This window comes from Protomyctophum bolini (genome assembly GCF_963924005.1).
Source record: "Protomyctophum bolini genome assembly, chromosome: 5".
Lineage (NCBI taxonomy): Eukaryota > Metazoa > Chordata > Actinopteri > Myctophiformes > Myctophidae > Protomyctophum > Protomyctophum bolini.
Genome location: NC_137866.1, coordinates 24,008,991 through 24,035,248, shown reverse-complemented (window position 1 = coordinate 24,035,248; position 26,258 = coordinate 24,008,991). Strand labels below are relative to the sequence as shown.

Sequence of the window (26,258 nt, the reverse complement as noted above, 5' to 3'; positions counted from 1 at the left end):
ACTTTGTTAACATTAAGGAAGTATTTAGACAGGTACATGGGTATCTTGGTGTATCGAATCTTGTGGACCAGACCCCTCTCTCAATGATTAGAACTCGTTTCACCTGCTGTCCCTGCACACAGGCAACAGGCTCAATTGACACTCATTCAGACAAGTTTGGGCAATATCTCTCATCTGAGGGGGTTTTCTGTGTACATTACAGTGTAGTGAGGGGATATGACAGTTATTTATTTATTCATATTGAAGGATGAGTTAACCCATTTTAATCCATTGCATTTATATATTTATTGTTGTTACGACCCTTAGTGTCTAGGGGCAAAGACCCACAACATGTTGGAAATGAGAAGCAGCAGCTTGTGCAAAAATATAATTTATTACCAAGAATGTGGATAAATGAATGAATATTTACATTAAATGAATCAATTAATTGAATTGGCAAAAGACCAAATGAAATCAGACTAACAAATGCCAAACTACAACTAAGCAAACCTAATCCTTTCCGAAGGGATTCAAATAATAATCAAAGTCACTAGTTGGTTGGGGTTGGGGGAAAGAGGATTGTCTCCTTCCCCAGCGACGGTGAGGCAGACTGGCTTTTATAGTGAGGGCTGGGCCCTGCCGCCTCAGCGTTGCCATGGAGACGAGAGCAGCCACCAATCCTGGGAGGGCGATCAGTTCCTCACAGGTGAGAAGGAACCTGGCCACGCCTCTATGACCAGATCAATTATTATAGTGCCTCTTTCACAGAACACTGCAGCTCACCACCTGGACTGAAGACAGAACACACACCAACACAATACCCTCCTACTACTAATATCACCTCATACTATCATTAACCAAAAGTAGAACTCCAATAATAATAAATATGGCCAGGGGCCATCCACCCTGGGCAAGACCTACGCTTAAAAGATCAACGGAAGTGCAGGATTTTAGCGGAAGTATCGCCGAAGGAAATTACGTTGTTGCTTTACAAATCAGTTTACATTCTCCGCGAATGAAACAAGTGTTGTGATTGGTCGGGAAAATATCGTATCCGGGGGAAATACATCTGACGGATATTCCGGAGGATACAACCGCCGATAGCTTCTCTGCCTTAGGTTGTGACCAGGCTTTTCTTTTCGCAGATAAGTAAGCCTGGGACCGAGGCTAGGGGCCATCACAATTGTAAAGGGTGATTTAGCCCATTTTAACCCATATTCTGGACCTTCAACATGTCATCATTCTGAACATTAACGCCAACATAATCACTCTGAACAATGTTGTTCACTTTCAGAAAGACAACTAACTAACTATATGAAATGGTATAAAGCTCCAGAATTTGGGATGGAGATGGATCATCAGGGGAAAGGAAGGCTTGTCACAGGGATAACAACAGAGACCTGATGGCCCCTTGGCTTGGAGGTTGGTTAGTATCATGCTCTCCTATGGCATGGACAGACCAGGCGAGGGGTAAAATCTTACTCTGTTTCTCTCCCTGTAACCTTTGCTCTCTCCCCGCAGGTACCGGTCAAAATGGCTACGCCAGGGCAGTGGATGGAAAGGACGGAGGTGAAGAGGAGGAGGAGGGAGGGGAGGACGATGGAGGAGGAGAAGAAGGAGAGGAGAATGAGGAGGCGTGGGATGCGGAGCTGGATGGAGACGGAGAGGAAGTGGTGGTGCGGATGACAAGGACAGACACTCTGCACTCCACCACCAGTTCAACGGCAACACAGAGGAGGAGAGGAGGCCATGCCAAAAAACAGGTAGAGGGAGAGGAGGAAGGAGAGGAGGAGAGAAGGGGGGCAGAGGAGGAGAGGAAGGCCAGGCCAAGAAACAGGTAGAGGGAGAGGAGAGGAGGAAGGAGAGAAGGAGAGAAGGGGGCAGAGGAGGAGAGGAAGAAGGACAGGGAGAGAGAAGGTACTGTATATGATACCAGATAGGAGAGGAGGAGAGGAGTTACACTATAGGATACAAGGATGGTGTGGAGCAGAAGTAGCAATAACTTCACAATCATTTTAACCACTTTATCCATTTATACCATTGGCTATTCAAAAATTGTAGACCTCCGAGCTTGCATGCTAATGTGTAAAACCTTTGTTCTTCTTTTTTCTTCTTCTGGGGGTCCCTGGACAAGACATTAGCAGATGGGGGTCCACGGCCAAATAAATCAATTTGGGGGTCCTTGGCACGAAAAAGTTTGAGAACCAATGGTATAGAGGAATTAAGGAGATGATCAAGCAATAAGCACCAGTAGCCGACTAACCTCGCGTCGCCAGGCTTTCCACCTCGGAGGAAAGCCTGGTCTGTAGTACAAAATTGCCGTGTGAACTGGTCGGGAGCGGATGATATCGCTACGTCATGTTGTAGTATTGTTTTGTAGTCATCAGGCAGGAAGAGTCATCCGGCACTTCCTTTTCCCACAAACCGGAAGAATAACAATAAAAGCTCTCGTAGCCTGCGGCTTTTATTGAGAAAAATCGGTTTGAGGGAAAAGGAAGTTCCGGATGATTGATGACTACAAAACAATACCACAACATGACGTAGCGATATCATCCGCTCCCGACCGGATCATAAACCCGAAAAGGTGTCCACGGAGGTGGCGTGGCGTTGGTCACGTTGTCCGACTATTACTAACCCATCTAGCCCTAACTGTAAGCTCATGTCTTAACCGGCCCGTAAGTCCCCTAACCTCATATCGGTCTTAACCGGCCCGTAAGTCCCCAAACCTCATATCAGTCTTAACCGGCCATGTATAAGTCACTACCGTGTTTCCTAATCGCAGCGGAGAATACATGCAGTCTGCTCCATGCAGGCGAGCCTGCTGGCTCCATTGTATTGGAGTGATAAGTAACCTGCAGGTGATTATCATTTGAAGCGGCTGGGATAGAGAAATAGGATGAGAGACGCTATAGGACAAGACTCAGAGGAAAGGATAGAAGGGAGGGGAGGAGGGGAGATAGAAGGGAGGAAGAAGAGGAGCAGAGGAAAGGAATAATGAATGAATAAGATTAATATTCTTAACCATGGTCTCTCCATGGTTAAGAATATGATGATGATGACCATATTCACGTTAATATATGTAATGTTTTGATGAATTCATTTTAGATCCAGGGCAGCAATCAGGTACAGAGAGCTCCCAGAGCGTTGTACTGTCTTAAACTCAACAATCCCATCAGAAGAGCTGCTCTGTCCATCGTTGAATGGAAGTATCCTTCACTCTGTGTGTGTGTGTGTGTGTGTGTGTGTGTGTGTGTGTGTGTGTGTGTGTGTGTGTGTGTGTGTGTGTGTGTTTATTCTCTGCATATGCACATTTGTGTATTATGTCTGCATGTGTTTACTGTGCATTCATAATTCAATAATATGAATAATAATATTAATAATGGATTTTATTTATAATGCACTTTACATTCCTCAGAATCTCAAAGTGCTACAGTAGACAAAAGCATAAAATAACATCACACGATTAAAAACACACAATTAAGCATCAAGGAAAACAAAACAGTTTTGAACATGAGGGCATGCATGGGTCAGGGAATAAAATCAGTGCAGGATTTAGAAGAAAGCCTTCAAAAGGTCTTTATAGTCCTCTCTTGAAGGAGTCAATTGACTGTGGCACTCTCAAGTGTGCGGGGAGGGCATTCCATCCACAGTTCAGGGGCAACTGCGCAGCCAGAAGGCCCTGTCACCCATGGTGCGCAGGGTTGAGGCAGTATGTGTTTGAGGAGCGGAGGGTGCGCGTTGAGGGTTTCAGGGAGACTAATTCCTTGAGGTAGTGGATGCATTGATGGGCGAGCAGGGATATCTTGTATTGTGTCCGGAATGCGACGGGGATCCAGTGGCGTGAGCGGAGGATGGGTGTGATGTGCTCTCGTTTGCGCATAGATTAGAAATGAACTATTGTTGTTTGGAGTGTTTGTTGCGTTCTAGTTTGTGAATTCGGAGCACATTAGCGTTACCCAATTAAGCTTATTATTTCCCTGCCCTTGTTCATATGCCTGAATGTCTGGGGGGGTAGGGAGCTATTTAGCAATCGTAGTATCATACTGCCATGGCTCTGAGGCTACGAAGCCACTATATAGACAGAGGTCGAGGACGTGGCTAGAATCTCTTTCTCTATATAAACCTACAAGCTTTGCTGACCCAAGGTCAGTCGTATTTGTCCTGGACGGAGGAAAGTTCACATCCACTGACGCACTTGGCTGTTTGTTGCACAACCCTCTAGTCTGCACGGCGTTGCGATTGAGGACAGTACAGTTCCCATACAAGGCAGTGATGAAGAGTAAAGGGAGTGATGTAGCTAGTGAGGATGCTCATGAGACATGTTTAGATCGTGTGTTCATTCAAATTTCGATAAATAGGCCTATTATATAATACGTTATGTTAGATTCTAAATTACATAATTTGTAATATATGGTTAAGATGATCGAAGTTCGTGCATGGCATTATTTTATTGGAAACAAATATCCCAGAATGAATAGGTTAGTATACAGTCATTTACAGTAATAATGTTTTTTTTGTTAATATTGACTTGAGGTCATGTATGAGGCCTATACTGTCACGTTCTGATGGGAGTGGTCTGAATCCACAGCAGAGGGTTTATGAATGTGCCCTACAGTATGTGTGTTATTATATGTCCTTAACCCCCTCTCGCTCTTAGACCATTTGACGTTTTCATCTTGATAGCGATCTTTGCTAACTGTATAGCTCTGGGTGTGTCCAAACCTTTCCCAGAAGACGACTCAAATTCCACAAACCATGACCTGGTGAGTATAGAGTATACTGCATATAGTACACTTTATTATGGATTTGATGTTGTACACCAATTAATACCATCGCAACATGAATAATATTTTGTCTTTGTGTTCTTAGGAACAAGTAGAATATGTGTTTCTGATCATCTTCACCATTGAGACCTTCCTGAAAATCTTGGCCTATGGTTTGGTGATGCACCCCAGTTCCTACATCAGGAACGGATGGAACCTTCTAGACTTTGTCATCGTTTTAGTGGGGTTAGAACGAGCGCACACACACACACACACACGCGCGCGCGCACAACCGTGCGTCGTGTTTGGCCAAGATACGGTATATTGTGCACTGCCAATAACGACAATATACCAACGGTCAATTAAAAAAAAAGCCTCATCACTATAAATATCACTCCACTGTTGCTTACTGTTCAGCCTGGACATTCTTAGAAGCTGCTCCCATTCTGCTGTGCCAGTGAGTCAGTGACAGTACACAGTATAGTGATTACATTTTTAGACATGTAAAATTCACAGCCGTAGTAGCCACTGTAAAGCTTTTCAGTGGATATACCACTGATGAAAAACACAGATTATTTTTGTGCTTTTGGTATTTATTCACTTTGAAATCACAACCTTGATTGGCTGCAGGTTGAATCAATGGGGACTACTTGTCAGACTTTTTTCATTTCAAGAGCGAATTGACCCTCAATATGAATTCTTCTCTATTCTCTGTTCTAATGTTGTATTGTTGTATTGGTAAAAGCAAGGAAATTAATTGATGTTGTCTATATGGTGGTTGTTGCTATACGACTGTACAAGGCGATGGCACGCCACTTTTCAGTCGTAGCCGCATAGCACGGCTGTGCCAATAACGATGATACAGTACTCTTTTCATGTGTTATTGCATAAACATATTATGGGTGAATGACTGTAGCATTGTCATATTACATTATTCTAGGTTATTCAGTGTTCTCCTGGAGACAATGACTCATAAATCAGGAGAGGTAGCGACCTCAGCACACCACACGCCTGGAAAACCTGGAGGTCTGGATGTTAAAGCTCTCCGAGCCTTCAGAGTCCTCAGGCCTCTCAGACTGGTCTCTGGAGTTCCCAGTAAGTATGTGTGTGCACGTGTGCGAGTGCATGCGTGCGTGCGTGTGTGTGTGTGTGTGTGCGTGTGTGTGTATAGAATGTCCTCCTCACTCCTCATTGTTATTCATAATACATTGCCTGTCTACAGAACTGTTTCCCAAACAGTGGGTCGGGACAAAGGAGTCAGGACCCATGTGTGGGTCGTGGACACATTGTTATGGGTCCCTTTTTTTGGTTTCCTACACTTGGCTTTTCATTATAATTATTTCAAAACATTTTCGAAAAACATTCTCAAAAAAGGCTACATTTTTCATGAAATCAAAACAAATTCAATGATTCTTTTTTTCAGTAATTTCACGAAGAAATAAAAGAAAAACCTAAGAAATTCCATGAATTTGAAAACAAATGTTTATGAACTTATGAAAATAGTCAATCTACAATCTCACAACGCGACGCAAAGCAGCACGCTGTGAGCTTGTAGTTGTAGCCTGTTGTTTTCACTAGTTTGGGTCACGGGCAAACAACAAATTTATTTTTTGAGCTCCAATAAAAGCCCTGGTCTACAGCATGTCTGTGTGTGTCTGTCTATCAGGTCTACAGATCGTGTTAAACTCCATAATGAAAGCAATGGTTCCACTGCTCCACATTGCTCTACTGGTTCTGTTTGTCATAATCATCTACGCCATCATTGGACTGGAACTGTTCATTGGACGCATGCACAAAACCTGCTATTATTTAGGAACAGGTATGTGCACGCACGCACACACACACACACACACACACACACACACACACACACACACACACACACACACATTGTCATTGATAATATCATTCCCGTAATCTTGTGATATTACCATAAGTCTAAATAAATAAAAATAGTATTAGTAAAATAAAACAGTAGGCTATAGGAAAGACGACGATTTATATTCTGTGAAAATAGTAGATCTATTTGTGCTGTGCAACATTGCAATGTGCAGTACAAATCAGGCATTACAGACCGTGTACATTTTCAAGGAACAAGTCATTGACTTGGTGCAGGCTTCTTTCTGAATTCATGAATGTGTGTGTGTGTGTGTGTGTGTGTGTGTGTGTGTGTGTGTGTGTGTGTGTGTGTGTGTGTGTGTGTGTGTGCGTGCGTGCGTGTGTCTGTGTGTCCAAAGATAACTACGTAGACGACGACCCACTCCCGTGTGCATTTGCGGGTCACGGCAGACAGTGTGTGGTTAACGGGACAGAGTGCAGAGGTCGGTGGGATGGGCCTAACGGAGGAATCACCAACTTTGACAACTTCTTCTTTGCCATGTTGACTGTTTTCCAATGTATCACTATGGAAGGATGGACAGACGTACTCTACTGGGTAATAGAACTGGTTTATTCCTTCTTTAGATGCAGTTAACCCATTTAGACCATGAGGACGATTCTATAAATGTTTCGTTCTCAAACATTTTCATGTCAACTGTCAAGGACCCCACAAATTATATAATTGCCCGCCGACTCCCATCTGAAAATATGACACCCACAGAAGCAAAGATTTGAGTTGAAAACATTCACTCTGAAATAATTTATATTCAAAGATTTGCACCACATTTTCACGATTTTTCAAAAATACAGATCAATAGCTAAAGTATAACATACTGCTTAAAACACCAAACAAAAGGGGTTCCTGTGCTGAATGGGTTAATATAACTAGATAGATAGTTACTTTGCTAGTTAGTGTATTCTAACTTACTGTTGGTATGCATGTAGACGGATAGACAAGACAGGCATACTACTACTAATACTGGGTAATAATGGGTTGTTTATTTATATTGCAAGTTAGTTTGTATGTTTTACTGTGTTACAAGTTGAACTGAACAACATAGCTATAACTAGTACATAGCAAGTTAGTAAATTAATGTATTATTAAAGTTTCATTTTATTCTGTTTGGGTATTGTGTGTGTGTGTGTGTGTATGTGTATGTGTATGTGTATGTGTATGTGTATGTGTGTGTGTGTGTGTGTGTGTGTGTGTGTGTGTGTGTGTGTGTGTGTGTGTGTGCGTATATATGCAGATGAATGATGCTATAGGTTTTGAGTTGCCATGGGTTTATTTTGTCAGTCTGGTCGTCTTTGGATCCTTCTTTGTTCTTAACCTGGTGTTGGGAGTCCTCAGTGGGTAAGTGCAGTATACCTTCTTTCTCAACTTGTGGCCCACTAGTGCCACTATAGTGCACACTGAGCTGGGCCCCCAAAACTGGCAAAACGTTGTGATACTGCTAGGAACTAAAGGTAAACTATAGGTTATAGTTCCATTGATCCAAGCCAGAACACAATTGATTGATTCATCATAACATGCTCTGAAAATGCATACGGGCCACCCATACACTACTACCCACTTAAGTGGTGTTAAGTTAAGTCAGGTGGGTGATTTAAAATCACCTAGACTTAAGTTAGACTTAAGCAATAAGGGTTAGGGACAAGATGACGAAAATTTTCCCTTCATTGTCAATAGTGTTTTTAAAACAAAAATTGAACTAAAAACAAACATTAAACCTGTATATAGGATCAAAAATGTTTTGCAAAATAGTAAAAAAATAAAAGGCAAAGAAGTTTAGGGATAAGGGGTTTAGCTGTGACGAAAATGGAGCCCTAAGCCCCACGACCAATGGGACACTAAACTAACCCCTCTCTCCTCTCCCCCACCATGACTAGTTTTATACATGTTCTTATATTATTCTGTTTTCATCTCCTTCCATTTGGCCCCCTGGTTGCCCCCCCCCCCCACACTTTGAACTGGGATTTAGGGCTGTATTTTGCGTGTCTTAAGTACCAGGTCTTATTACTTAACCCATTCTGACCTGAGATCAGATTCATACGAGGTTTCCACTGGACACACACTGGTCTGATTAACCCATTCTGACCTGAGATCAGATTCTAAAAATGTCAGTCGTTCTTCGATTTTTCAAAAATAGCAGACCTACAAGCTCGTAGCGCGCCACTCGGTGGCGCGCTATGAGCTTGTAGATCTGCTATTTTTCAATAGCTAAAGCATAACATGATGCTAACAACAAAATGGGTGCCCGGTCAGAATGGGTTAACTTAAGACCTGGAGGCGTGATCAATGCCATTTGGCTATTCTGAGTGGCCAAAGAGCATTGAGTCTTAAGTTAAGTAATAAGACCTGGTACTTAAGACACGCAAAATACAGCCCTAGCCTCCATATACATTTTTTATTCCTTGTAGAGAGTTCTCCAAGGAGAGAGAGAAAGCGAAGGCTCGCGGAGACTTCCAGAAGCTGAGAGAGAAGCAACAGCTGGAGGAGGATCTGTGTGGTTACATGGACTGGATCACACAGGCAGAGGACATGGATGAGTATGATGAGGACGGAGGATCACACTCACGTATGTACTGCTGGGTCTGTGTGTGTGCGTGCGTGCGTGCGTGCGTGCGTGCGTGTGGTATAATAGCTGAGAGGCTGGACACTTTTGTCAGCAACTTTGTAATTAACCAATCTCTCTCTCTCTCTCTCTATCATTCAGGAAGACCCTCGCTGGCTGAACTCTCAGGGAAGAAAGGGAAGTTCAGTTGGTTCAGCCACTCTACCGAATCACATAGTATACATGGTACACGCACACACAAACACACACACACACACACACACACACACACACACTCACACTAAGGCTGTACCCTAGCCCTTATTTTAGGACTCGAACTTGGCCAGGAATTTTCGAGTGAACATTCGGACCAATCATGACAAACACAATTTTTCGGGCCAAACAAAGAATTAGAAAGTAGATAAAACGGCAGGTTACAAGTACAACACGTTGTGTTCTTTGTAATTATTTGGTCCAAAATATTGTGTGAGTTGTCATGATTTGTCACGACAGGAGTTGGCTTCGTATACGACGCTTAAAGGTCTTTAAATAAATAAGTTTTGAAATGCCTATGGAGAAAATGAAATGGAGAAAAATATCCTGGGCCACTCGTCGTTCTGAAAGGGGGAGGGACTGCGACGCTCTATTGTGCAAAAGGATGCCTGTTTAACAGATTAAATGTAATCAGCATAGGGCGCAGCAGGGAATCGAACCCCATCCCAGTAAACCAGGAGCTCCATGCCTGTGCCAAAGTGCTTTGTTCGCGACGCAGCGCAAAAACCTACCCTTGTAGGAGCCCTACCCTACCAGCCCTACCCTACCAGCAGCAAAGAATACAAAAACAGATACTTACCCAGTTACCGTGAACCATCACGTTCTTCTGCAGAAGACAGGCAGTGTCCACAAGTTAGGTGAAATGAGGTGAAATGACAGAACCGGCCGAAATTGTGGCAGTCGACGCAAAAGACGCAACGCAAACGAGTGCAACAGCAGGCAGCCCGACACGACGCAACCGCAGGAAGCCGGAACGCAAACGCAAACGAGAGCAACACCATCAGTAGGCTACCCTGCAGAACCACAGCAGCGACAGCAAAGGACAATAAACAAGATTTGTACTCACTGTGCAGCAAGCAGCTCTTCCCAGCAGCAGCTATAGCGTACAGTTACTACCTCAACGTCTTGTGCAGGGAGGGGGGGCATCGGTCTGGGACACTTCACATGGGCTCCAGGGTAGGGTGGGGGTCCTCGGAAGCCTAAATTGGTGGGGCTGTGGGGCCCACGGACATGGCTCGTCTCAGGGTCCAGGGCTTGGTGCTGCCTCCTACACCACTGGTGCAGTGACTCTTCATATTCTGGAATTACATGAAGAGAAAAGATATGCGTCATTAGTGTCATGTAGGCCTACATCACATTAGAAACACATGTGGCTGTATAGCCTTGTCAGCCCCCACAACCCATATTTTATAATATATATAATTATATATTATAATAGAATACATCAATATTAATTATTAAACCAAAAGTTCAAACATAAATCATAAATCAAATGCTTTCAAAATAAACAAACAGTTAACCAGTTGATCCAAGTTAAGACACCAAGCCTATATGACTCACCGAAGAGTAACCAAAGGTTGTCACAGTGAACAGGAACATGCTGCTGTCAAACATTTCGGCCATCTTGCATAGGTGGGAGTGGGGAGTGTAGGAACCATAGGTAGGAACTGATGTCACCTTTATACTGCCTTGATTGACAGTTGACATGGGTTGCCATTTGCGGGTTGCCATGTTGGCTGGGTTACATTTACATTGCCAAGGCATAAAGCAACAATACAATCAAAACTAAATGTATGTACATTTTAATTGAAAGTCAGAATATTCAATAAATCAGTGTCACACACACACACACGCGTGCACACACACACACACACACACACACACACACACACACACACAGACGCAACAGCGCAGCGAGAGAGAGAGAGAGAGAACTAACCTTTTTCTCAAATTGTGCCATGCTGGTGTGTGTGTGTGTGTGTGTGTGTGTGTGTGTGTGTGTGTTTGTTGCTGATTGGCTGATTGGCTGCAGGCCCATCACCAAATTAATGTGCACAGGGGATTTTGGAGAGAGACACCTGGGACAGCACAACAAGGAGATAGACATAACTTCTGACAGGAATGCACGAGAAACGTACTTTTTAACATATATCACATTCTCGCCAAGATATATTTTCGAGTTAATAAAAAAGGGGAAAAAAACAACGAATGGTTCAAATGCATTAATTAAGATTCGAGTGCCAACCCTAACGAGCGAACATTCAAACCTTGAATGTTTGGGGACAGCCTTAACACACACACACACACACACACACACACACACACACACACACACACACACACACGCACACAGTGTATGAATAAACGCTATCTTTGAATTCTTGCTTCTATTAATTCAAATTCTATATGAATTCTTATTTAATATTTGGTTCTGTAAAGTAAAAAGACATACTGTAGTATTCTTCTGGTGACTTGTTTTTTTTTTAACACACCCTTATCTCATATCACACACCATATCTCTCTCCTCTCTATTCCTCCCTCCTTTCACTCTCCATTTGTCTGTCTGTCTGTTTCTCAGCGAGTCTTCCAGCGAGTGAGACAGCCTCAGAAAACACAGTAAACATTGATGAAGAACATTACAACTGTTGTCAGATTTGCTGGTACACACACACACACACACACACACACACACACACACACACACACACACACACACACACACACACACACACACAGGTTACATGTGTAAAGAATTGGGGTGTGCAAGCTCCCTCTTTTTTGTTAGAACATGCATGAACCTATAGCAGCATTATTAGACATTAAAGGTATATTCAGTGATTTCACTTAATTCAAATATCACTTGTTTTCTTGTTTTGTTGTGATAATCCTCTCTACTATAGAGTGTGCTGACCATATAAGGAGTTCCTCCCTGTCCCCAGTTAACCCCTGGGGGTCAAAAAACCTTAGGTTTCGTTTTTGGCGCTCTATCCTGATTGGATGAAAGGCTTAGGTCCCAGCCAAAAACGAAACCTAAGGTTTTTTGAGTGAAATCACTGAATATACCTTTAAAGGTAGAGTAAGTGATTTCACTTAATTCAAATATCACTTATTTTTTTGTTTTGTTGTGATAATCCTCTCTACTATAGAGAGTGCTGACCATATAAGGAGTTCCTCCCTGTCCCCAGTTAACCCCTGGGGGTCAAAAAACCTTAGGTTTAGTTTTTGGCTCTCTATCCTGATTGGATGAAAGGCCAAAAATGAAACCTACGGTTTTTTGAGTGAAATCACTGAATATACCTTTAAGGTGCAAAAAGATTATCAGCACATTTTACATGGGATTAAGGTGTGAAAAGGTTCACAAGAACACTGTTTGTGTTCAATGTGTTTAATCACTTTTGTAAATATAATTGTAATATTAGAAACGTTTCACAGTTTGAGTCAAGGAAAAGTAAAAGTCCAGGTACAGGCAAAAGTCAAACACTGGAAAAAAAACAAGGAGAGCCCTTAGGACAACTATACTGGGAAAACTAGGGGATCTAAATACAAGGCATTTAGTAGTAAAGTACAAATTAAACAGTAACATAAACTCACAGTGAACCAATGCAACAACAGAGAACTGAAAACACAAGGGCATAAACAGACAAGGACTAACTGGACACAGGTGAATACAACTGAGAATCAACACTAAGAGGTCACAGGTGGAAACACTGGCCAATCACAGGAGTGGTTAGACAAGACAGGTAACAATCACAACAGAGGAAACCAAGAGACACTAGATTACCGGTACTTCAAAATAAAAGTGCTGGTACACAAAATAAAAGTAAAACCCATAAGAATATATTACCAATATATATATATTACAATATTACCAAAATGACCTAATATTGCAGAATAATACATTGTAAATCAATATAATAAAGGATGCTGATCTAGTGCATTTAACACGTTGACAAGAGTGGTGGTGCGAGCGAGTGTGCATGCGTGCATGATCATATTATATTTCAATTCTACGAATATCTCTCTCTCTCTCTCTCTCTCTCTCTCAGTGCTAAGATGATGAGGATCAGCTGCTGGTGAGTGTCCAGGTGTTAAGTGTTACCGTATCTTCTAGTGTCATTAAATGTTTTGAGGTGTTAATCTGAACAGTGATAAGGCGTTCAGCTGTTAATGTGTTGAAGTATCAAGTTAGTGTGTAAACGTTGGCCTTAATGTGTCCGTGTCATGTTTCTTCTTGCACATCATGCATATCCACTTAACTAACTTTAGATATACTAACCTTTCAAGACTAAAGGCCTATACATAGTTGAGTTTTCTTCTTTCTTCTCAATTTCCTTCTGCAATAAATCTATTTCTTCTCTCTCACGTTCTCTATCCATTTGCTCTCCCTTCCCGTACGTCTCGTTGTCTCTCTCCAGTCGCGTGCTGCGTCGATGGAACAGGGTCTGCAGGAGGAACTGTCGCACAGCTGTTAAATCTGTGACATTTTATTGGCTGGTCCTCCTGCTCGTCTTCTTAAACACGTCGATCTCTGCCTCCGAACACTACAACCAACCTGACTGGCTTACGGAACTCCAGGGTACACGCACGCACGCCCGCCCGCCCGCACACATGCACGCACGCACGTTAGGGCATTCACTTCTAGTTGCCTAGTTTACTAGTCGACTAGTTGTTTAACCACCTATTATGTAAAAAAGAAATTAAAACATTATTTTTGGAAATAAATATTTGTACATTTAAAAACCGTACATTGGTGACTATAACTATAATCTACCTGATCTTGAGGCCTACAAAATCGGGGGGGGGGATTTACGACTAGTTGCCTAATGCACGTACACTAGAGATTAACAACTTGATCATGTTGACAACATATAGTACATCTCTCTCTCTCTCTCTCTCTATCTTTAATTATCTTTGTCTCTCTCTGTGTCTCTCCATCCAGTCGTCGCCAACAAGGTGCTGCTGTCTCTCTTCACAGTAGAGATGTTATTTAAGATGTACAGCGTGGGTTTGGGTCACTACTTTGTGGCGTTCTTCAACCGCTTTGACTGCTTTGTGGTGTGTGGTGGAATCATGGAAACCATACTGGTAGAGATAGGCATCATGCCTCCACTGGGAATCTCTGTTCTGCGCTGCGTCAGACTGCTACGAATATTCAAAGTTACGCGGTGAGTTTACAAGATTACAAGTATGTGTGTGTGTGTGTGTGTGTGTGTGTGTGTGTGTGTGTGTGTGTGTGTGTGTGTGTGTGTGTGTGTGTGTGTGTGTGTGTGTGTGTGTGTGTGCGTGTGTGTGTGTGTGTGTACTAGCAGTAGTAGTTTGAGAGGATAATATTATGGGTAATGCTGATAATGTTATTTACAGTTGTGGAAAAGTAATAATACCATAATATAAAAATATTCTGTAAAGTACAAAAAAAAGAGTCAAAATATACAGTACCAAAGTAAAAATCAGATACAGTATATATTTTGCTGTGTGCTGATTACAATGAGTAATACACCACAGCCTTTTTTCCGACAGCATTCTAGCCGACGGGGCAACGATCCGATCCGCAGCGGGGGGACATTTGCTGCGATGCGGAAAAGCGATGGTCCGACATGCGCTGCTCCCGTGCTTGCGCTTAGGGTTAGGTTAGGATTGAGGTTTCGGATCAATATGCTGTCGGAAAAAAGACCTGCACCAATACACCATCTAGACGTCATCTTGAATGAGATTCAAAACGGAGTAGTTGTGTAATTAAAATCAGCAGTGTTGGGATGAATGTAGTCTAGGAAAATTGGCCTCAGATCCTGTGCAGCAGGGGCGTGGCCCAGTGCGTTGCGTTTCAAATGAAATGCGAATCAAAAGACAGGGGCGGGTTCCACATGGAGTTGGCGCTACATCTAAATAAGACGGAAGGGAAACAATTGCTCCTTGAGCGGTGGTGGCCTACTACAATTCAATTTGGAATTGGATTCCCTTCGGACTATTTTCATGGTATGCACAGTGCTTCAGACCGGAAAGGGGAGTGTCCGCTCAGATTCTGAGCGCAACGTACTTCCCTCACAGGGATACGTTCCTTTTTTCCCAGAAGTTCCTTTTTTCTCGCCCGCCTAGTGGCGAAAAATAAAACTTCTGGGAACTCAGATTAGGATGAATGGGCAGCCATGGGAATCACACAGGTGAATGAAATCAAGCTAAATGTATATAATATGAAAGTGTATTTCACACAGCACGTTTTCGTTCACAGGAAGTAATTAAGATCAACTTTTTAAGGACTTTTGGTATAAAAATACACAAAAGACTTTTGTTTGTTTTTTTGGCATCTATTGTTAGGTACTGTATGGCCATTATGATGACCAACACGGATATGCTTTAAAAGTGTGAAAAACGTAAACCTTTACATGTCTGTCTGTCTGTCTGTCTGTCTGTCTGTCTGTCTGTCTGTCTGTCTGTCTGTCTGTCTGTCTGTCTGTCTGTCTGTCTGTCTGTCTGTCTGTCTGTCTGTCTGTCTGTCCAGTCATTGGACAGCCCTGTCCAACCTGGTGGCGTCTCTGCTCAACTCCATGAAGTCCATTGCCTCCCTGCTGCTGCTGCTCTTCCTCTTCCTCATCATCTTCGCTCTGCTGGGAATGCAGCTGTTTGGAGGGAAGTTCAACTTTGACGAGACTCAGACCAAACGCAGCACGTTTGACGCATTCCCACAAGCACTGCTAACCTGCTTCCAGGTCTCTCTCTCACGCACGCACGCACACTTTATTTATTTGTTTTTAAAAGTGGATTTGGATTTGTTTTTAAAAGTGGATTTTAATAGTATTTTAGCTCTTTTAACTAGCATACTAAAAGCCAGTGAAACGACATTTCGTTCTCTTATGCATTTTATGTATCTGCTGAATGACAATAAAGCTATCTATCTATCTATCTATCACACACACGCACGCACACGCGCACGCACACGCACACGCGCACACACACACACACACACACACACACACACACACACACACACACACACACACACACACACACACACACACACACACCTGATACTGGCTAGTGTCCAGATATTGGTGATGGGACCAATATACTGAGTGGTTGTTCGGACTCGTTCCTGATATTGGTGATGTGCAATGGGATCAATACTACTCATTGGTGCTGCTCATATTAACCTTTTTTGGACTGAGGTCGATTAAAAAAAGGCTTCAAAAACTCAAAAACTGTTTCTCAGTGGTGCTCAACCTTTTTCATGTCAAGGACCCCCAGAATTATCTCTATTGGGCCACGGACCCCCATCTCAAAATATGTAGTTCCAGGGAAGCCAATATTTTAGTTAAAAATGTTCGCTCTGAAATATATATTCAAAGATTTGCACCACATTTTCACAACTTTAAAAAAATAGCAGACCTACAAGCTCGTAGCGCGCCACTCGGTATTTTCCAATAGCTAAAGTATAACATAATGCTTAAAACACCAACATGGGTTCCCGCCCAAAATGGGTTAACGGGTCAAGATTGTAATGCGGCGATGCGACGTATAACCAGTAATATATTGATTGGTTGTTCCAGATATTAACAGGTGAAGATTGGAACATGGTGATGTATGATGGCATCCATGCGTATGGAGGTCCTGTGTTTCCAGGAATGATCGTCTGCGTTTACTTTGTCATCCTGTTCATCTGTGGTAACTGTATCCTTCGGTACACATCTATCTATCTACTACTTCACCAGCCATGTGTCTGTCTGTCATGGGCATAACTCATACTTGCGCCTATATACAGTACAGTAAGTGACAGCATGTGCATTAGGGCGGACACGTACGAGAGGGCGACGTGATCATGGGTGAAGGAAGGCCACAACGAGGCAGAATGAGGCAGTCTTTCTGAAAATGTGAGATAAGCCTATAAGACTCCAACCAGCGGGTGGGCATTTATTCCCGACTTGCATCGTTCTGATGTGTATGGCCTGACGTACCAGTCTTGGACATTTAATGACTATATCTGCAATATATTACGTATACATGTACTGTATCAATATACCGTATTTGTAATAATGCATACAAGTAATGAGCATTATGTCTAATACAATCTAAACTTATGTTTAGTTGTTATGTATCAAAAAACAAGAAGTGTTTTATTTGTCACGTACAGCTCTCAGAGTGCATACTCCAAGTGCTTGGTGTAATTATCTGTAATAATGACTTACGGAAATGCCTAAAGGGGCTCTGAGATTTCAAAAGAGGACTAGATTAATTATATTATAAATTTATTATTTTACTGTCCATTAATCCATCCATTAATATCCATTTCATGTGATGACATATAGTACCTATGCTGACTTCCCTAAAACCTAATTTAAATACAAACGAGTACCTGTGATGTGACGAAGGCCGCATTAGAAGGATCTCCTCTCCTCTCTGTTTGACTCCTTATCTAATATGTCAGACATTCTGCTGAACGTCTTCTTGGCCATCGCCGTGGACAACCTGGCTGGAGGAGACGGAGGCGACAAGAAGACAGAGTGAGTGAGGCCGAGGGAAGGGAGAGAGAGAGGGGAGAGATATGGGAACATGGATGAGAGGAAGAATGTTGTAGAGGAAGACAAGGATGGAGTGAGTTAGTTAGTTAGTTAGTTTCATTTATTGCCCACATGTGGTAATTTGTCTTCGGTCTCAACAACAGTAAATAACAGTTACAACAACAGCAACAACACTTACACAATAATTTTCTCATGGCAAATAAGTGCAGGACAACAGTGGCAAATACATTGGAAAAACAACAAATCTAGCGAGGAATGGTATCATTTAGTGTCTTAATGGCATTTGGTATGAAGGAATGTTACGGTTAGCTTTTGGTACTTTGTACCGTCCTACCAGAGGGAAGTAGTTCGAAGGAAGTGAGGGAGGATTGGAGTAAGAAAAGAACAGCTACAGTATAGGTCTTCAAAGCATCATGGATGGGACAGAGATGGGGAAAGGACAGATGATGAAGTGGAATTATATAGAGATAGATGGGAATAGAAGACTGCAAGTAAGGACAGAGGAAGAGACAGGAGAATGAAAAGTGGATGACGGGTGAGGAAAGAAGATATGTTTTATTTTCTATATCGTTGTAAATGGATGTGGCCTCTTCATGTTTCTGTCAGAGAGAAAAAAGGAGTGGAGCAAGAAGGTGTTGCAGCACAGGTAGCAGAAGAGGAAGAAAAGGTAAATATAAAAATGGCATTGTGGCATCGTCTCCGTACCAGCATTAGTTCAAAATAGTCCAAATCCCAATGTCGGACCAGTGCGACGCGTAGGGTTGGTTTGTGGTACAGCAGGATACAATGTCACAGATGATGAAATTCACTGACCCTCAAGATATGGAGCATGTAGAGCGCAGCTTGTGCGCAGGCAGTACAACACGTTGGAATATGTAATATGTATAAAAACATAAAAACACCATACCGGGATGTTTACATGGTGTTTTGTTTTTGTAGTAGTAGTGCGTGTCTAGCGTCTATTCATTAAAATGTTGGCTTTGTGGTTTCTCATCAGAAACCCTTGGATGTCTGTTTTCAGTGCCTTGTCCATACCATAGACTGTAAAAAATATGGACAAAGCGTTCCGCGGGTCTAACATGAACGTAAAATGAAGCCTGTCAGTCCTTGCAATGGAAGTCGCCATCTTTCTAGATCCGTTTGGGCCCAGCTATGGCCCATTGGCTCGAGTGGGTGGGGGATCCCGTTCATAGACTGTAACGGTAGCCATGCCCCTCAGAACATGCGCGACTTTATGGTCATTCTTTTTATAAATGGGACCATAATTAGAAATGAGACTTTAAACTAGTGACTGGAAGCAAAAAGTATTCATGACCATGTTTATTAAGGTAATACAGTCTGGTGAAGTTGGGCCCAAATACATGGACTTCTATGGGGCTATGGGTTTTTTTGAGCCCAATGACAGCGCCACAACAGGCCATTATATGAACTTTCATTTCCTTAGTGGCTTCACAAAATATCTGTCTGACTGCCCCCCTGGTCCATACAAACCCTGTCTGGACACCCTCCAAATGTGTAACACAGGGTTCCCCAAATATCTTTCCCCAAGGGCCAAATTATTTCTAGGGTGGTGAGGGCCACAACACACTGCAAGCATAATACACAGGAAGTAGAAGCTATTTGCAACTTTATAGCTCAGACATTTTGACTTCATGATCTTGCAATCTTTCTAAATTATACTCTGTTAAGAGTGAGTACGGATGAGGACCCAAATGCAGGCGACAGCAGGCAGAGCAATAAACTTAGAAGGATTTATTAAATAACTGAGGTTCTTCCATAAACAGGGCACAGAATTAAGGCAGGAAACATCACAGAAATCTTACAGGAACTCACACAACAGGGAACTACGAACCAACAAGAACAGAATGCAAACACAGGACTTAAATAGACACAGGATAACAGGGCACAGGTGGAACCAAAATACAATCAACACTAGGATAGGCTGGGGGACTGAAAGGACACAGGTGGAAACATTGACAAATACAAAGTAGTTTAGACAAGGTAACTAACAGTAACTAGGAAGACAGGAAACACTAGGAACAATACTACAAAATAAGATACACAAAACCAGGGCAACAACAGAGTAACAGAAAACCAAAACCAAAGAGAAACAGTCAGGAACACATGTGCAAATACATACATACACATGTGCAAATACATCCATCTGATTGGAATGACCTACCAAGTCCACTTAGATCAATCACTTCCCTCAACGTATTTAAGGAATCAATTTTCATACACCTTCTAACGCCGTGCTCATGCTTCTAAATTAACATACTCTTCTTGACAGTTGTCTTTGTTTTCCATAAACATAACATCCTGACTGATCTGCATGTACCTTCATATGTGGTTCGGTGCTGCTGTTCATTATTATCACATTATGCATGCTGGTATATGCTTGTTTGTTTGTTTTTTTTGCTTAGTAACATGGTCTTATTGTGCAATGGGTATATTTTTCCCCATATGAACTCTGCTATTTAGGGTTGAAACAGTGGGGTGGGAGCTATCTTTGGGAGAGCTTTTGTTCTGTTCTGTTTTGTTTTGTCCTGTCTGTGTGTATGGTTGTACTGTTGTATTGTTTTGTGAACTGTATTGTACAATGTATCTGTGTTGAGTACCCCTCTAAAATGAGATGTGACATCTCAAGGGGCTTATCCTTTCAATAAAGGTATACAAAACGTACTGAAAACAGTGAAATAACAGAAATACATATTAAAGTCCAAAATTTAAATGAGGACAGTCAAAGTTCACGGTCCGAGGAGCGGACCTTGACATACTCAAATAATATATATATATATATATTTTATAATATACCCCCAACACCATCATAGCAAGGGTTGGCAGTATTGCAGTTCTCCAACAGAGCACTCTGACTCTGTGTTAACTGTATACTATTGATTGGCTCGAACTTGACCAACTTTAGGCAAATGTATATGTACCCAAAGAGAAGACTCTTCCCAACACTCGGACTGCCCATTTGGTGTATTTTAAGTAGTGATCAAAACCCATGGTTGGGCATTTTATTTAACAGGAGGTGAACAGAACAGAAATCACAAATACAGACTAAAGCAGAGTGACAACAAACAATGAACCGACAAGGAACGACTGGGGAACAAGACTAATATACACAGGAGGGCTGATTACACATGAGAAACACCTGGGGAAGACATGAACATAGAACCAAAACAACTAGAACAAGAACATTACATAGACATGCAACAGATAGATAAACAGAACATAGAATCTAGATGAGCAAAGTCTGAGACCGTGACAAGTCTTATCTGATTGATTACAGTAGTCATATGATTATAATATAAGCCATGTCAGTCCTGTCTCCTCTCCTATTGCAGGTTGAGATTGATATCGATGGAGATACAGAGTATGAAGAAGAGGAGGTCCATGTGGATGAAGCAGGTGCATTTGAATTGTTTCACATTGAGTAAAATGATGATGTTGATTAAAGGAGAATTCCATGCTAGAAGGCTTTCTTACCTTAATTTGTAGTTACGTCCCCACCAAAGAGGTCCAGGCGGCGCCGGTAAGAGGGGGAAGGGTGAGGAGGATGGGAGGGGTGGTGGGGTGGGTAGGAGCCGCCAGGAGACTGGAGGTGGAACCTGGGAGCGGAGGTGAGCCAGGTAGGCCGCGAACGAGTCGGCTTAGCTGGGCCGTCAGGCTGACGACCGCTAGCACTGTAGATGTAGTCCGATGACAAGGCACTTAACTGGGTAAATGCATTTGCCGTAGAGGCTGGTAATGTCTGGTTTCACTCGATGTAAATGGCTGCTGCTCTGGAGAAGGGGGGGGGTCGGAAGCTTGGCTTGAACTAGCAGAACCGGAGACACTCGTTTCTGAAACTACCGACGCTGACGCGGAGCCGGCGCCGCTTGAACGAGGTCCCGGGAGTCAAACCATCCGTCGTCTCCCGACGCAAACACATCTAACTCGAGCCCGTCAGCCGTGGCGGCGACGGACAAAACGAGCGGAATAAACTACCCGTTATGAAACTCACTAGCACTGCTGGACTAGTTTTAACTTCAACTGTGTTTAGCAACAGTGCTGAGAATGTGACAAATGATGTGAATCGAAATGAACGAGAATGAGTGGAACGTGAATGAGGACATGCAATGAGGCTTTACCTGGCGGTTTGACAGCGCAAAGCCGCATCAAACGGTTTTGAGTTGACAGCGCGAGGCAGTATCAAACGAAATTTGAAAGCGTGAGGCAGTATCAAAAAGGTAAGGGATGAGATAAGAGGTGTATTTATGCTGTGGGGAATGTTACGTGATTGGCTGTGAGACTGAAGGACGCAGGTGAACTCGATAAGGAGATGGGGAAGCTGAGTGATCAGTAATGGAAATAAGCCTCACACCCCACACCCCACTCCCATAGCCCCATTCAATTCAATTCAATGCAATTCAATTCAATTCATTGAGGGCTTATGGTAGGGGAAATTGCCAATAATGCGCTTTTGCACAAAATAACACCTGGACCTCTTTGGTGGGGACGTAACAACTACAAATACTGTAAAGGTAAGAAAGCCTTCTAGCATGGTATTCTCCTTTAAGTGAACATCTTACAGTTCAATAAAGTCATTTTTATGCATGTGTATACACGTAGTGTGCTTGTGCATGTGTCTTTTTGTGCGTTCGTAAATTGCATGCAGTACGTGTGTGCATGCGTGCGTGACTGCGTGTTATGAGACAGAGATAGACAGCCAACAGTGATTCATGGTGACTCACCAAGAAACTAGCAATCACGCTGTCAATTCACACACCCACTCATTAACACTCAATCACAGGCCCTTTCAAATATAGAGCTTTATACAGTAAATTGTCACACATGCTGTATATATAGTATGTGTGACATACTCTGGCACTCTGTGTGTGACATACTCTTCTCTTCTCTTCTCTTCTCTTCTCTTCTCTTCTCTTCTCTTCTCTTCTCTTCTCTTCTCTTTAGGAGAAGTTGAGAAGTTGAACATAGCAGATCTTGCTCCTCCTAAAGAGAAGGTTCTTCCAATCCCAGAAGGCAGTGCTTTCTTCTGCCTTAGCAAGACCAACCCGTAAGTAACTATAAGTACAAGTAATTAACTATACTAAAAATACAGTAGCCTACATCTACAAATGACAAATCATGACAATGAACACAATGTTTTGGGCCGATCAAATAATTTATAAGACGAAAAACAAAACAAATAGTGTTGTCTCCTGACTTTCTTTTCTTCTTTCTAATGATTTGATCGGCATGATTTGTCACGATCCGAGTTGGCTTTGTCCGCGGCGTAACCGTCTTTAAATAAATTATATTAGAAGTGCCGATGGGAGAATGCATTGGGGTTTCATTTCCTGGGCCACTCGTTTTTCTGAAAGGGGGAGGGACTGCGGCGCTCTATAGAGCCGGTGCCGGCGACGAGACTCTACTTTTTTTTTTAAACAATTGTATTGTACATTGCATTCTGTTCTGTGTCTTTATTTGAACAAACACTTATATTCCTGGACTAAATTAACGAGCCTGGAAAAAGACCTATGGTATTCTGGGCATATGGGCGGACCATCCCGGCTGAGACAGCCGGGGACTTCCTATTGGTTTACCAGCCTAATGGCCCCGCAAAACGAAACAAAACGACTGTGGTCTCCCAGGTTAAAATGAACCTGAACTAAGTCTGAATCTCTATTTGTCTCTCTGTCCCTTTGTCTGTCTCTATACCTGTCTGTTTTTCCAGGATCCGTAGGGGATGTCATTTTCTGATCCACCATCACATCTTCACTAACCTCATCCTCGTCTTCATCATCCTCAGCAGCTGCTCATTGGCTGCAGAGGATCCAATCAGAGCACATTCCTTCCGCAACAATGTGAGTCAGATGCCATACAACACAGCATAACAACTTAACATGTAACCTCTCCTCTCCTAGTATCGCACGCACGCACACAGGCAGCTGTCTTCGTGTGTCAATTAGCAACAGCTGACTAAGGACTTGTCTTCGAACATATCACAACATGTATAAGACTCATGTCTTCCACTGCCAGCCTCATTTAGCTAGTGTTGACCTGTTTGCTTGAAATAAATGTGAAGGACAGGCATTTCCATTCATAGCAGAATCAATTCGCCCAGCAAATGACCAGCTAACATAAACATAAACATAAACATTGCAACATCTTAACCACTTAAACACCATACTTGGTTGACCGGAGTCCCTCAAAGCCCTATACTAATACTACTTTCTGTTTTCACTCTACACTAAATATCTTTGTTGATCCGCAGGCTCACAATGTGTCGCTTTCACCAGAATAATATGGATGCTGGGGTTGAAGTGGTTAATTCAGTGTGCAATGACAGATGAGATGACACATTGCAGAGGTGCATCATGTGGTATTTCCAGATGAGTGTTCACAAGGTTTTAGGTCAGAGATTTCACCTCGGATGTACAGTATGTATACAGTAATGGTACCGTAAGGATCCTGGCTCTGCTGTCCGAAACATGTCTGACCCGATCGTGTCTGAAAACCTGGGGCTCTATTTTCGTTCGAGCTTTCTAAAGCCACTATTTGGGATTTAGCATTGGGGAAGGGGTGCTCCCGCACTAAAGTGGCTATTTTGGTCACCTGTCTGAATCCCTAAAACACCTCCACTACCCGTTACATTATGCAAAGGTGTGGTTTGGCGTTACAATAATGAAACCAATCACCATGCCATTGCCAATGCCATTGCCTTTAAGAGATCCCTTATCCGTTGCCCGTTATGCCCAGTGCTATATTGCTTCATAGCCTTACGGTCTAGGGTTGCCTTGAAGTGCTGCCTTGAAGTCTCACTTGTGCTGCAATGTAATCTACGAAATTCAAGCTTTCATTTGGTATATATATCGTGCGTGTAGGTCGTCTCTACGAAACGGTAAAAGGAAAGTTCGGGAAATCATATTAAACCCTGTATTAAATTTGCTGTGTGCGTGGGTGATGAAACTGAATGAGCAAAAGGTATCGCGCACAATGTCTGGCACGAGTCAAATAGGCTAACTTCTTTGACTAGACAATTATATAAACACAATGGACACAAGGAAGTGACAGGCACTCACTTCTGCGGATTATGGAAAAAGATGAGATGAGAGATGAAGCAGCAGCTTGACTCCGCGGACATCTCCATTGCAGGCGAGCGGCGTAACTTTGGTATTTGGACCAAAATACCATTTAGGGACAGAGCAAGCTCCTACCGTATACTCCAAATCTTCGGGCAGTGGCTGACTTGCGGGCAGCGTCGCGGGGAGTGACGGAAATAGAGCCCTGCCTATGGTGTCTAAACTATGCTCTGTGTGTGTGCGTGCGTGTGTTTTAGATCCTGGGATATGCGGACTATGCCTTCACCTCCATCTTCACTGTGGAGATTCTGTTGAAGGTACTAACAGATGAACTAATTGATTGATTGATTGATTGATTGATTGATTGATTGATTGATTGCGCTGACCCATGTGTTGACGCTGTAGTGCAGATTGATGACTTGTGTACTGATCATGTAGATGATGGTCCATGGAGCGTTCCTCCATCAGGGATCCTTCTGCAGGAACTGGTTCAACCTGCTGGATCTGCTGGTCGTCTCTGTCTCCCTGGTGTCCTTCTTTCTGCAGTCAGTAACAACACACACACACACACACACACACACACACACACACACACACACACACACACACACACACACACACACACACACACACACACACACACACACACAGAGAACGAGTATTAGAATTTCATGTTATTTCTTGAAATCCTCTACTGCAGTCGTTCTCAAATGTTTTGACTAACTGGGGACCCCTAAAAGACATTGGCCATATTAGGCCACACGCACGCACGCGCACACACACACACACACACACACACACACACACACACACACACACACACAGTAACACACACACGCACAGAATGGATGGAGATGCCGTCTGGGAATTGTAAGTGTGTCCCTGAGCAAGACACTTAACGGCTCTCCAGGTGCTGTATTTATAGTTCCCACTGCTCCTAATGGTCAGGATGAGTAAATGCACAAGGTACACGTTTCACATAATGTGCAAATGTTTCTGCACTGCCAACCTCTGTGGCACAGGGTGAGTAGACGGAACTAGTGCCATCTTATAATCAGTATTTATGGGCATACAGTACGGTCGAAAATGGTATTATTTTAACCCATTCTGAACGGGAACCCATTTTGGTATTAGCATCATGTTATGCTTTAGCTATTGAAAAATAGCAATCTACAAGCTCATAGCGCGCCACTCGAGCTTGTAGGTCTGCTATTTTTGAAAAATCGAAGAACGACTGACATTTTTAGAATCTGATCTCAGGTCAGAATGGGTTAATCAGACCAGTGTGTGTCCAGTGGAAACCTCGTATGAATCTGATCTCAGGTCAGAATGGGTTAACAAATGGCAAGTAAAATCAATACTTTTGCGTGTCGATGACGAGTTTCACCATTCACCATACAACCAAATACTCATGCTTCATCAAGAAACATAACTCCTGTGTCGGCCCTT

General features: G+C 42.8%; 1 protein-coding gene across 1 annotated transcript in view; it reads left to right on the top strand.

The window, feature by feature from the left end:
• Positions 1–1,517: 1,517 nt before the first annotated feature.
• Positions 1,518–26,258, top strand: part of cacna1fb (calcium channel, voltage-dependent, L type, alpha 1F subunit) — a gene marked incomplete at its 3' end in the record, with an annotated part of 47,725 nt that continues 22,984 nt past the window's right edge. The window contains 23 exon segments of the mRNA XM_080762841.1: positions 1,518–1,742; positions 3,085–3,185; positions 4,637–4,742; positions 4,849–4,988; positions 5,683–5,837; positions 6,409–6,561; positions 6,980–7,176; positions 7,871–7,974; positions 9,042–9,199; positions 9,338–9,412; positions 11,808–11,889; positions 13,276–13,302; positions 13,645–13,805; positions 14,169–14,394; positions 15,726–15,933; positions 16,771–16,891; positions 17,646–17,722; positions 17,726–17,791; positions 21,090–21,153; positions 22,699–22,801; positions 23,462–23,591; positions 25,067–25,126; positions 25,248–25,354. Of these exon segments, the coding sequence (XP_080618967.1) occupies positions 1,662–1,742; positions 3,085–3,185; positions 4,637–4,742; positions 4,849–4,988; positions 5,683–5,837; positions 6,409–6,561; positions 6,980–7,176; positions 7,871–7,974; positions 9,042–9,199; positions 9,338–9,412; positions 11,808–11,889; positions 13,276–13,302; positions 13,645–13,805; positions 14,169–14,394; positions 15,726–15,933; positions 16,771–16,891; positions 17,646–17,722; positions 17,726–17,791; positions 21,090–21,153; positions 22,699–22,801; positions 23,462–23,591; positions 25,067–25,126; positions 25,248–25,354 (2,702 nt within the window). The 5' untranslated portion in view covers positions 1,518–1,661.